Source organism: Agelaius phoeniceus, chromosome 5 (assembly GCF_051311805.1).
Source record: "Agelaius phoeniceus isolate bAgePho1 chromosome 5, bAgePho1.hap1, whole genome shotgun sequence".
In the NCBI taxonomy this organism is placed as follows: Eukaryota; Metazoa; Chordata; class Aves; order Passeriformes; family Icteridae; genus Agelaius; species Agelaius phoeniceus.
Genome location: NC_135269.1, coordinates 27,424,774 through 27,438,699, shown reverse-complemented (window position 1 = coordinate 27,438,699; position 13,926 = coordinate 27,424,774). Strand labels below are relative to the sequence as shown.

The 13,926-nt window shown below is 35.9% G+C and overlaps 1 protein-coding gene across 4 annotated transcripts in view; it reads right to left on the bottom strand.

Annotated features, from left to right (window-relative positions):
- Window positions 1-13,926, bottom strand: part of BLTP3B (bridge-like lipid transfer protein family member 3B) — a 47,699-nt gene that overhangs the window by 15,263 nt on the left and 18,510 nt on the right. For all 4 annotated transcript variants that reach the window (XM_077178710.1, XM_077178712.1, XM_054632248.2 and 1 more), the window contains 9 exons: window positions 13,666-13,855; window positions 10,579-10,719; window positions 9,792-9,962; window positions 8,344-8,524; window positions 6,873-6,956; window positions 4,580-4,762; window positions 4,360-4,478; window positions 2,462-2,603; window positions 1,462-1,655 (listed from right to left, as the gene is read on the bottom strand). In XM_077178710.1, the coding sequence (XP_077034825.1) occupies window positions 1,462-1,655; window positions 2,462-2,603; window positions 4,360-4,478; window positions 4,580-4,762; window positions 6,873-6,956; window positions 8,344-8,524; window positions 9,792-9,962; window positions 10,579-10,719; window positions 13,666-13,855 (1,405 nt within the window). The remainder of the gene's footprint in view (window positions 1-1,461; window positions 1,656-2,461; window positions 2,604-4,359; window positions 4,479-4,579; window positions 4,763-6,872; window positions 6,957-8,343; window positions 8,525-9,791; window positions 9,963-10,578; window positions 10,720-13,665; window positions 13,856-13,926) is intronic.

Genomic DNA, 13,926 nt, shown 5'->3' with positions numbered 1-13,926 from the left:
AGTACTACAGTATTTTATTTCTTTGTTAAGATACAAGCAATCAGTTAGATATGCCACTGCAGCTAATATTCTTAATATTGCAGAATTTAGATCAGGTATTTTTGACAATTATCTGATAATCATAATATATTTGTTTCATCAGGAAAATAATGATATATCTCAACTCCTAAAGAAAACAAATAGTTCAGCACACTGTCATTAACTTGCATATTTTTAGCGCATATATTAAAGTAAACTTATTTTATGCCAAATCCTGAATCTTAAATTGTTAATATGAACCTTGGCCACTCTAGTTTGGCCAATATCAGTGACACTGCTTTCTATCACAATATCTCCATTCTGAATCTAGAAAGTAGGAGTAAAAAAATCATCCCTAAAGACACAAAGATGGGGGTTATGAAGCTTCTTCATTTAAACACAAGGACTCAGGAAAAAAAGAACTAAATAAAACAATTAACCATTCATCAATTTATCATTTGCTTGAATAAAAATAATGCTGTTAATACAGGGTGACATAATTAATTCAAATCAAGGTTTGAGAGATGTTAGAATACTTTTATCCTCTCGTAGTTTAGTAGGCTATTCCCCTATAATGATTCAATATCAGATTAATATATATTTGCAGATTCCAGTTGTTTGCTCTTAATAACTGTTTCTATTCAGTACAAACCATGTCCTTGTAAAGTTCCATTAAGAATGTAGCAACAGGTTAGAAAGATAACCATCCCTCCATTTGCTGACTTGTTAGAGCCCTTGAAACCTCTCCTGTGGGCTCCACTAAAGAGACTCATTTCGTTCACCTCTGAACCTTGGAAACCATACAATGAAATGCCCAATGCAAACAGGGTTTGGGTGGGAAATTTATCTGCTCCATTATCCTTTTTTTTACAAAGAAGCAGAAGACAAGGAACAAGCATCACTCCTCTGCAACAAGCATACAGAGAACTCATGTACCTGAACTACACTAACAGCCAGCATGATACAGAAAATGGTGAGAATGGGTTTTGGAGAAGGAAATAAACCTTCAGATGAACTGCTTTCTTTACTCTAGAGCATTCACTGCCAAGACAAAAGAGCTTTGATATAATACAGCCAGAGGAACAAGGGAGGACCTTGTAAATATAGAGTACAGATATTAATTTTTCACTCATTTTTTAACTTTAGTGCTCAATTTCTTTTTAGCTCTGCTATGCCAAGTTCGCTGACCACAGGGAAATAATTTGTTAGTATTCCCACTCAGATCTTCAATACAAAACCAAAATACCCAAACCAAAACACCCAAACCAAAATACCAGGACACAGATGAAGGAGTACAGGAAACAAGATGTCTGCCTTCAAAAAATCATATTCTGCAGAGTTTTCTAGAGAAGCATTTTTTCATTCATTTAGGTATTTGCAAGAGAATAACAAAAGAATTAGTCTTCCAAGGAACCACAAAACCCCTACTCAATGATAGCATACCTTTGACATTAGTCCATCCACTCTCACATCAACATGTTCATCTGATTTTGAATTGTCATTTAACTTGTACATGGCCATGAACTGAATAAGACTCTGTTTCAAATCCAACACAAACTGGTTTAGCCAAAGAATACTTCTCTGATCCAGAGTGAACTGTAAAGCATTCAGCTGGCCATACAAATTTGGACACGGAACTAAAGGAGAAAAAAAAAAAAGAAACCATGAGAATAAGGAAATTGTTTATGGGTTGGGTTTTCTTTGGTTTTTAAATGATTGTAAACTTACAATTTCACCAGTACTTTTCATCAGAGAAAGAACAGAAACCCAGTCCTTTAGTCTCAAGGAAGAATTGTTAGGGCATACCTGAAGTGATGCTTCTTTCTCTCACTCCAAGAAAGTAACTGAATTTTTGAGTGTATAAAACCTAAGAACAGAATTAATTCTGAAGAAATGGGGAGAATATTCTCATTACAGAAGAAAGGGAAGACCATGGAAATCTGCTGTCCTCAGGTTCCATCCCCAAGAAATCCACTAACATTTCTGTATATAAAATATGGCCAGCCACAGAAGACATTCCTACAATAACTCCAGCAGCTCTTCAGTGCATTTTAGGTATTGTTGCAATAGTTTGAGTTCTTTTATGTAGTCAGACAGTGAAATTGTAGAAACAATATGTGGATGCTGGAGAATGAATAATTCATGTGCCAGTAAAAATGATGCAAGTGTTTTCAGACTGAACAACCATGTTTATATAAACCAGTATTAATAGAAGTTTGTAGGAGGAAGCATTGTGGAAACGGAGCAGTCTTGTGCTCTATCCATTTTAGAAAGCCATTACCTATTTCCAAGCTTTAAGCTTCACAAAGGTGAAAGTAACACACAACATTTATGCGTCAATACAACAACAACAACAAAAAACAAAAAAAACAAACAAAAACAAAACAAAACAAAAAAAAAAAAAAAACAAAAAACAAAACCAAAAACATAAAAAAAGTCTTACTAGGAAAGTCCTTTCCATCTGGGTAGTAATATTCAGTGAATTCAATATGAATAGCTGGCATTTCTGGTGGAAGATAAAGTGACTTTTTATTGCAAGAAATCAGAGCTTTAGGGGAAGAACGACACTGGTCTGCTGTTGAAACCTGTAAATGATAAAAGATTATTTCATTAACACATTCCACTTTTATGAACGACTAAGCATTTGTACTTGCATGGTACTGTCCCTAGTAAGGTAACATTCCACTGCTCTTGGGTGTAGGCCCCCAAATAACATAACACAAAGTACAAAGTGCTGATGAACAGTGACAAACAGTTAACTGCCTTGAAGCAGAAATGACTCACATAGAAGAGTTTCACAAGAAAACCGTTTTAAAGGTACCAGATCCCCTTCCTTCATATAAGACAAAAGGAAGCAGGTCACTTTCAAAGGTGTCCAGCAGAAGCCTAGAATGATCTGATTTTTAATTGCAAATACTACAGCTTCTGTTTAAGCATTTATGCTTGGATGGAGTATTTCCATACAGTCTGGTCTAGATAAGGGATAGATAAGCTAGGTAAGTTTATTACACACATTAGGTAGTTCTTGTTTTGTCATAAGAACAAATTCCAGTGCACAGGCTGACTCTCAAACTGTGTGTGAAGCAAAGTGTTCAGCATGCACCTGGCAGAGATGTGTATGCTTGGATATGCCTGAAGGTCTGCTTCACAGGAGACTCAAGATGCTATGGAACAGTAATGTCCATTTCTGTTTCCTTACAATGTAAATTATCAAACAAATAAGAAACCAACATTTGATATATATTTGACCTTAAATTTCATTGAAGGCATCCTAGTTTAAAAAGTATGTTGCCAAAACAAAGCTTTTCCATTCAACAGTTAGTAGGTCAAACTGCTAGTTTGAAATTACCCAATGTATTAATATTGAATACATGATGATGTCTACTAGAATTTCCCAGGAAACATGACCTTTATAAGCCTGCTTCACTTTATGTAGCTGTTTTCAAGAGGCAAACATAACTGCATTAACAGACACAAAAATTCAAGTAAAATGATCTATTTAGAAAAATAGCTTTTAGGAAATTGCATAGAAATAATGCCAATTTAAAAACTGAAAATGTGTTTCTGTAGAGTGGAGGAGACAAGAGCAAAAGGCAAACGGAAACATGAACAGTATAAAACAATAACATAAAACCACTTCAGATCCAGATAAGGCTCCCAGCAGCAATCTGCAATCTCCCACAACACCAGTAGTGATATGGCAGAAATGTGTTGGAAATTGGAAAAAGAGCAAGCAGAAATCACAGTGACAAAGGACACACACTAAACATTTTTGTTAGGACCTGAAATTTAAGCGTAGATCCTCACATATCACTACAATTCTGCCTAATGGAGACACACCTCTATTTCACTTGCCTCAGAACAGTCAATCTGGACCACAACCAGCAACTAAAACTACTCATTCTAACAAAGGGAAGGGGGACGGAAATGGTAAAAGTGTCTGCTCAAAATATCACTAGAAAGGGAGTGGCTGGAAAAAGATTTTAAAAACCTAATAAAACCTCTTAACGGTTTTTAATGTACTTTGAAAAATATAACAATAAGAAAAGCATAATATACAAAACCACATATTAAGATATTAGGCACATAAGATAGTACAATGAAAAGATTAAATTTGAATTCCAAATTCCTAATTTGGAGAACAGTAGAACTTAGATCCAACATTTAATTGTGATAGGATGACAATTTTAACAAAGCAGAAGCAGGTTCATAAAGGTCTACCCGAATAATGAATGGAAAGTCTCATTAATTTCAATGGGCTTCATATTGTCCCTTAAAACCCACAATTACATAACAGTAAGGGTGGAGTTACCCCAGTTTTACTAACTTAAAGAAACATACCTGATATATATTGAAGTCTGCAAGTCTAACCACAATAGGACTAGACATCAGTTTGCCCTTTGGTTGCTGGGAAGATACAGAGGAAGCCCTAGATGTTCCTTTTGGCATCTGTTCCTTGCCTGTAAGAAAGAATAGTGATGGAATCATTGAAAAAACCAGTCTTTTTTTCATAGTTTTAATATTTCATGGAAGTAGAGAGTTAGTGATGTAAAGAAAATACCTGTTTGTAGGTTCTGAGGAGATACAGCAGGTGGTGATTTAGGAGGAGAATCTGTGACCTGATCCTTCACAGCCTGCTTAAGCAATTCAACATTGCTTTTGAATTCATTTAATAATTCTTTGGCCCATCCACTTCTGGTTTTAGTGGCATCACTATAATGCATCCAGTGATCACAGCTGTCTCCTGCAAATAAGAGAAATGGGAAAATATTAGCTCATTTGAAATTTTACTTTTAACAGGATAACATGTTTCCACTATTTCACAAGTATTCTTCGAATTATAAGCTCATTGCATGCTGTAATTATAGAACAACAGCAGTCATACCAGACGTTAAAACAGAAGTTATATATTCCATATACATTCCATATTCCAAGTCTCAGCACTTCACGAAATCACGCAGAATATAGCATTACCAGCTGCCTTATAACACCACTAACACTCAAAACATCATTGAGTATTTTCAGTTCAGAGAAATCTTACGACACATTAATGTCATATGTGAGAACATGCAAAAAAATGTTCAGTTGAAAAAAAAAAGTGAGAGCAAGTAACAGAACAATGTTCTCATGCTCACTTTTTCCAAGCTTATCTTTCCTGCCAGAACTGTGTCCTAAGAAGTTCCTGGTCCCTTTCCAGAAATGTATTCTTTTTGTCTTGGTTCTCTAGCACCTTTATGGCACACAAACAACAAGGTAAGTTCAAGAAGTGCTGCAGCACACACAGCCTTAAAATCAATCCCACTGGAAATGCTTTTGTCCCTGCTTTCAATTCCAACATGTTTCTGTTGGTCAAGCACTCAAACATCTGAAAAAAATCATGGTATCTTTAAGTAGTCCCTGTAAAGACATTCTACTAACCTGTTCAATAAGGATGCAATGACAACTTCTATCAGTTGGTACATCACTCTTTTAAATACTACCATGTGAAAATTTACTTTATTTGGGACTTAATGACTTTTTGGATACTTACATTGGGGATAAGCAAATATGATTGCTATTAAAATAGGAAAATTATTTTGGAAAAAAAAAATTATTTTAAGTCTAAATGCAGCATTAAATAAACTTTTAGGCTGGTGCCTATCACAAGAGATGACATTTTCCCCCACTCTTCTTCACAGTTATTTGTTATTATCATTTTTATAGCTAAGGAGGAAGATAAAGGAACAGGGAAAAAAACAGAAAGGGAACAAAAGGACAAAGATGCATTAGACTGAAGCCCATGACAATGGGATTCTCCAAAACAGGGCTAGCAGCATGGGATTACTCTAAGCACATGCAAACAGATTCTGAAGGACCTCCAGGACTTTGTTAGCAACACCATAGTGAAAGCTCTAACACTCCTTCTGGGAAGCCAGTTGGGGCAACTGCCTCTCTGAAGTGCATGAACACTAACACATGCAGCAGCATGTGGGAGCAGAGCAACCACACCCCTGTATGCAGTCGCACGGCTGCAATCTCATTAGGGTCACAGACACGTGGCGAGACAGCACACACAACTGAAATGCTGCAGGGGATGAACACAGGCTTTTGGGGAGCACAAGAGGGCAGGCAGGGCAAGACCAGATGGAGCTCAGCTTTGGCATGGATCACCAGTCAACTGAGTGTTTACAGGTTGGGAGTAGAGGACAGACTAACATGAATGATGACGTGGATTTCTGCTCCAGACCATCTGATTAGAAAGATGATCAGACCCTGTTTTGTTGTCACATGGTCTGTAATGTAGCCTCTTTTAAAACTTTTAGATTTCTACTAGAAATTTATGAGAAAGACTTTTCTTGTAAATATTTTTGTAAGAAACACTTCTTTGGAAATTGCTAACATTTTTTTAATAACATTGTTTAACCTCTACACACTGAGGTTTCTGTTCAGCAAAATAATGTAAAAAGCAAAACACTGATTGGAAATGGACATAAAATGATAGTATTCTATATATGAAAAAAATCTAACAGATTGATTCTTGCTAATATCCAATTACTGAATTCTCAATATGCAGTACTGCCTTCCTCTGTCAACACAAAATTCTCTTCATGTCAGAAATGTGTAAACACTGTTTTGTTGACCGAACAAAACAGTGAAAAGCCTTTGGCCTAAACCAGCTCATTCGCAGAAATTAAATTGGTTCCCAGATTGTTGGTTTTGTTGTTTGTTTTTGCATATAGAAGGAAATAAAAAGGTGCCTTTCAAATGGTTTGAGCATGATTATCCAAGCCGTATATGTGTATGCACAAATTTTTTTTGCTTTCAGACAAGATAGTCACAGTCATAGGTAATTCATAAAAAGCTTGCCTTCATACCTGCTTTGTGGAATGGATAATAATCCACTGTTAAATAGCTGAAGGAAAGCTGCATGGCCCCTCCTGTAACACGTCTGTTTGGGTCTGCAAAACAAAACAATGCTTGGCCCGGCACACATTGCATTTAGCGTGTTAGTTCTCATGCTGCAGTAATCCTTTAAACACCTAACACCTTCTTTCTTCCCCTTACTGTCTCTCCTTACAACCTCATTATCTTCCCTCAAAATTTTCATTCTGATAGTTTTCACTGGTTTCTAAAGATCAGCTTGAGTTTGTAGAATTCTGTACTCAGTCACTACTTACAAATTGCATGCTGTTTTCAATGCTACTAAAATGACAACATCTTGAAAACACATTACTGCAGTTTTTTTGAAACAAAACTTTTTATGCTGAATATATGATTATAATCAGTCTTTGAAGTCAACGTTTACTTTCAAGAATACTATATAATATAATTTTATTTGACAAATATTGCAGTGAAGGGGTCTTCTGAGAATCTTCTCTTCTGACTTTTTCCACTGTTGAATTTAAACTCCAAAAATAAAGGACCAATAAAAAGATCTCACTAGGAGTGATAAATTCCAACCACAGTAGATACACCGCATGTAAGGAAATACATCTCCAGCCAGTGAACCTCATGCTCTGCTGTTCTGAAAGTGTCTTTCCTAACCAAGGAAATGCATTTTTGTTAAACCCTACATTTTTCACATTTTTCTTCAGCAGACCTTGTATGTTTCCATAAATTTTTCAGTGACTAATAATATAGTAGACCTTGTACGTTTCCATAAAATTTTCAGTGACTAGATATATAGTAATATCTCACTCCCTATGATCACTTTTGAAAGGCATGAAAAAATGCCCTTATTTGTCTTCTTTTTTTTCTGATTCTAAATGTGACTACATGCAATAGGCTTTTGTTAAAAAGAATCAGTACAAGATTTACACACAAAATTTTAAGGTCACAGGACACTCGTTCCATTCTTTCCATGTGCTGCAGACCATATCAAATTGTCTAAATTAGTAACACAAAGAGTAACACTCTTATTAGTTTGCATTTGTAAGAGTATTAAAGAAACAGATTGTATAGTGACCCCTTCCCTAAGCCACAAAAATGTTGTCACTGTATTCTTCATAACCCAGCTAACTTATAAAAGAAAAAGACCGAGCAGTAACAATCAGACTGATAGAATAAGTTCCTAGAAGACAGAAAAAGCACAGAAGTACTAACACTCTTAGGTTTTGCAATTATTCTAAAATAATTACATTTATTAATGAAATGCTGTCCTAACAGAGCCACCTAAATAGCTTTACATGAACCCATAGACACTGGAGACAATTCTAACTATTCTTCTAAACTAAAGTCTCTTGACTTTATTGTATTATTATTTTCTCATTATTGTATTCCTCAAAATGTCTCCCCTGAAGATGATTATTATTCATAGACATGCAACTTAAAAAAAAAAAAAATTACCTTTTTCTTTAGAGTGGATATCATCACATATATGTAGGTCCAAGTGGGAAATTACTAAGTGATAAGAAGTTTCCTTAACATCAAAATCATTAAACAATTTTACTATTGCATCGTTTTGATCAGGTGCTGCTGTTGTCTGGTGCGCTTTCACCTGCTGGGAGCTGGGTGCAGGGGCAGAGCTCTGAAAAAATATTTAGTCAATCACATCAATTTATAATGTTTATTGTTTTTTTCAAGCATAAGTATCTGTCTCCTTACACAACACAGGCATTTGAAACAAGGAAAAATCTGCATGACATGCGTTCCCCCTTGGATCATTACTGAGATTTAAGTTTAATATTTGAGAATAAAGCTAAGTTGATCTAATGGCTGGGTGCACTGTACTGCACTGCCAGGGCACACCCCATTCTCCCCATTCCTCACACTTCCTTACACCCCTGTCACTCACAGCACTGGTATTTTTCTAGCTTTTGTTGCAAGCTGTTCAGGGAACTAAACCAACACTGGGCTCCATTCTGCTAATTTAGCTCCTCAGGCTACATCACAACAGGGTCAAACATAAGTCAGTGCCAGTGTCAAAGAACAGGTAAGATACAAGTACAGGGCACTGAAGAACCAGAACCTCCCTGCTCAAGAGCAGGTAACCATTACATTGCTGTTGCTAAACCTTCATATCACAGCATAAGGCAGCAGGGCCAGCAAAAGAACTGAACTCTCTGTTACAGTACACTGGCTTTACTCTAGGAGATCCTCTACAACTGACTGTACTCAGTAATCAACCATGTTTTATTTTATAGCACTTATCTTCTATAAGTGTACTTGTCCTGCTTCTTCACACACAAGAAGAGGTGCCTCCCCTCAAAACTCACAAAGCCCAGTTGGTCTAGCCTGCTCTATGTGCTGAAGAACACCAAGATTTACATGCAGCATCAGCAGCACAGATATGCCAGCAGAAATATATTTAAAGTAAAATTGGTTTTCACTATATATTCCAACAAGAACTGCATGAAGATAAGCTCTTAATAAAAGCTAATTTTTCAGTACCATGAGAACAAACTGGACAAGCACGTTAAATTATTATAGTAACCATATCTACCCACACATTAAGTTTACTTTAATGTGTCTTAATTATTTAAATTCATAACCATAAAATACTTGGAGAACAAATTTACTAAACAGTCAATAAAGAGTTAAGTAAATACAGAAGTCTAAACACTGTACATGGGTAAAGAATTAGAACTACTTTTATTTTCTGCAGTTCACATCAATACACAAAATCTTGCAAAGACTATTTTAAACTATTATTAATTCCTGGTATAATTTAAGATGTACAGCTGAATGAAAATGAGTAACTGAACATTCTCTAAAATAAAGTAACACAACTAACCACACTGTGTTGTGTTGTAGAACACCTGAAAATGATACAGTGAGACAATTAATCCTCATACCTGGGCTGTTTCAGAAGCCAAGCTTTTCCTCTGTTCTGCTGATTTCTCTATGGCTTCACTAAGAGATTTGGCATACTGCACCATGGCTTTCAATTGGGAATCAGTCAAAACCCACAGCAAATCATCCAGAATCAGAACCAGTTTGGATGCCACAACATTACAGTCTTTTAACTGTAAAATAAAAATTTAAAGACATTGAACTAAGTACTTATATTTCTTATATTAAATATGTGGGGTAAATATAATATAATAAATATATAATATATAATATAAATAAATATAAATCATATAATATATAATATATAATAAAGATAATAATATGTGGGGGTTTTTTTCATGCAAAAAGCAATAACAAGCATTTTTTTATTTTAAATCTTATTCCTCTTACTAATTAAGGAGTACCTAACACACAGTATATTTATGCTTCACTCTATGTATTTGGCATGCATCAGATATTAAACTGCTGCATTTCTTCAAATGTAAGCAGTGTAAATATGACCAGAATCTAGAGAGATAAAACAATGAAATAAACAACAATAAACAAAGCTCTGCAGATCAAACCATTTTATTAATGGGACCTATATAAGGTCTTCATTTTCAAAATCTGTCTGCAGTGTTTCTTGTAAACTCTACAGTCTAACCAGTTACATGTTATTATAAATTTAGTTCAGGGAATTCTACATTCAATATGGTCTACATTTAAAATCTTTACTATGTACATGTATGCATTAAGAGCATGAGTTACAAATTAAAAAATAAAATAAGACTTCAAACTTTTCAAGTTTACCCTTCTTTTAAGCGTGACCCTAATTTTTGATTGGTTAGTAATCAGTCGAACTGGAGCACTCATTATTTCATGCTTAGAACTCTGGATTGCATCAGCTTCTATTCTGATCATCTGCCAGTTGATTTCTTTAAAAGTCAAGACCTTTAAAGACAGAAAAAAAGAGAAAAACACCTTGATGCAATATGACAGCTACTTGCACCTAGCCCTGTGCATGTGTATGTATACATCTGTACATATGTACAAAAAAACTCACATGAGCCATATAATCAGAACAAATACAACTCACTTGTTATTCCACCTAAAGGTGTCAGGAAGCCCTTACCCTGCTTGCCACAGAAACATTAAGCTACTTCCAAGTAGGTTGAGGTAAAAAGCAGCATGTCAAATATTCAGAAGAAAATAAAGGTCACAGCTATTGCATACTAGGTTGCTTTTGGGAGAGGAAAAAAATGATAGTTTAGTTTAGTTTAAAAATGTTAAATAAGAAAAGGGCAGGGGATGAAGCAAAGCTACAGGATAGGAGAGGTTTTTTTTGAGTGTTTTATTTCAATTAAAAGAGAAAGTTAAACATTCAGCACACAGCATGCCATGCAGACCCCACAAGCTCTGAATCCACTACATGGATTTCCAGAAGGCACAGGAATCAAATGTTAGAATAATGATGACACAAGAGCATCAAGTACAGCTGGACGCTGAAAATCAAATACGGAAAAATGAACGACTGTCCAGCAGGAACATCATGGAGAACATCAAATGAACAGGATATCAGTAGGGAAAACCAGTAATTCTAGTTACCTAAAACTCGCTCCTGCATGATTTGGATGATAGGATCAAGTTCCCCCAGTAAGTTCACAGACAACACTAAGCTGGGAGAGAGTTGATCTGCTGGAGCATAAGAAGGCACTGAAGAGGGATCTGGACAGTTTGGATTGATGGGCCAAGGGCAATTTTATGATTCTCAGCAAGGCCAGGTGCCAGGCCCTGCACCTGGGTCACAACAACTGCAAGCAACACCATAGGCTGGGGGCAGACTGACTGTTCAGTACGGGGTCCTTCACTTCAGCACAGACACAGAGGTGGCTGGAGCATGCTCAGAGAAGGTAAAGGGTCTGGAGCACAAATCTTATGAGGAGCATCTGAGGGAAATAAGCATGTTTAGCCTGGAGAAAAGAAGGCTCAGAGGTGACCTTATTGCTCCCTACAACTGCCTGAGGGGAGATTGCATGAAGATGGGGATTGGTTTCTTCTCCCAGGCAGGAGACAAGACTAGCAACAGGACAAGAGGAAATGGCCTCTAGCTGCACCAGGGGAGGTTAAGGAAGGGACATGAGGAAGAATTTATTCACTAAAAGGGTGGTTAAGCATTGGAATGGGCTGCCTAGGGAATTGTTTGAGTCACCATCCCTAGAGAGTTTCAAGAAATGACTGGATGCAGCACTTAGTGCTATGGTTGAGCGGGCATGGTGATGTTTGGTCAAAAGTTGGACTCAATCTTGCAGGTCTTTTCCAACCTTAATGATTCCATGATTACTCTCTGAAGAAACAAGGATGAGCCATGAGTAAAGAGCAAGATGGAAGAATTTGTTTGGTATATGACTTATTCTTACTTGTCATTCTCCTCTTATCAATTTGAAAACCTTACACCATATGTCCTGAGAAATGCAGAGACTTAAGTAAATCATACCCAGTGTGTCTATAAAGGAGGTACACTCCATCAAGTGAGCAAGATGCAAAGTGCAGTGCAAAGCATCCTGAAACACTTTTTGCAGAAAAGCAGAATACATATCCTCTTCATACAGGAGATGCAGTGTGATCAAAAGCTTTTAAGTATTCTAAGGAGATTGCTTATTATATTAATAATGTAGCTACAGTGCAAAGCTAAATGATTATGCCCTAAATATATGGTTTAGCACATGTTATCTTCAAAGTACAGCACTGATTTTGGTTTTTCACCTTTTCATGCAATTTGCTGCTAAAAAATCATTCGCTGTAATATCTAGAAATTTGTTTCTGGTATTAATTGGATAGGAAAGAAACACTCTCCCAAGGAAAGCTGTTGTGTACAGCTCAACTGTTCAGAATGAAATTCTTCCTAAAAACCACAAAATCAAAAAATCTGCCAATACAAAACTCCATCTAGTCAAAGTTTAATTCTTCCCATTCAGATGTCATTAACATGGGAGCATAAGCATACAGATAAGCTGCAGGAAAGGAAAACAGTCAGAAAAATAGTTTTCAGCTTCTTACTTTTGTGGTATTTTTAACTGATATTCTCTTGGGGTTTCTTTCCCTACATAAAAATCAACTATTAGACTCCTTAACTCTGGAGTAAGCTGGCCAGATGTTTGATGTTAAAACAAGTCTCCTTGAATACAATATTTATAATCAACCTTGCACTCAGTATACAATTAACATTGGTTAGCTGGAAGAAGGCAAATGAATAATTTGTACAACAAACTAGCACTTCCATGTGCTACTCCCAGGACAGCAGAAACATATATACTTTACTGCTATTACTTTTTTATATATACATATGGTTTAGGTATTCCCAGAAAATAATTGCACAAGAACTTGACTAAATTTCATTTAAAATTGCTTTAGAAAAAAAAAAATCCTTATCAGGCAAACTCTCACAAGCAAATAAATAACCAGATAAAACTTTTAAAATATAATTCCTGTCGCTGTTGTTGTTATTATTATTACTACTACTAATAATAACAACAATAATTACAAAAAGCACAACTTCTTATCCTTCCCTATTTAATATACCGTTCTTTGTTCTTTCAGTACTCTCCAAGTCTGGTTCAGTTTGCATTTTAGAATAGTCATTCACTTGGAAGACATAAGAGGGAAACCATACACCTGCTTGCCTTGGTCTTTGTTCTTGCCTAAGCATCCACATTGGCTCTTTGATCTGACTCACATCCACAATTTTTACATATTTGTGCTCCTAAAGAGCAACTGAAATTACTGAGCACAGAATGTCTCCATTCCCAGTAATGTTCTCTACCCTTTAAAAGGTTGAAATTCAACTCCCTCCTTTATCACACAAACAAGGGAAAAAAGTTAGTAAATGCTATTATTTACCTCTCCACGTTGAGCTTCTTGTATTCTGGTAAATCTAAGGTCAGCATGTTCCCAGTTTGCATTTACACTATATATTCTCAGCTGGGAAAGTTCAAATGAAGCATTAAAGGCTTTTGCACCAATCCTTATAATAATGGAGTTCACAGAAACTGAAATGCCTTCTACCACTTTTTCAGCAAAGCCATATTCACTAAAAAGTGAAATGCCAACATATTAAATAGAAACCGAGTGAAAGGGCACAAAATTAAACAGATTAAATAA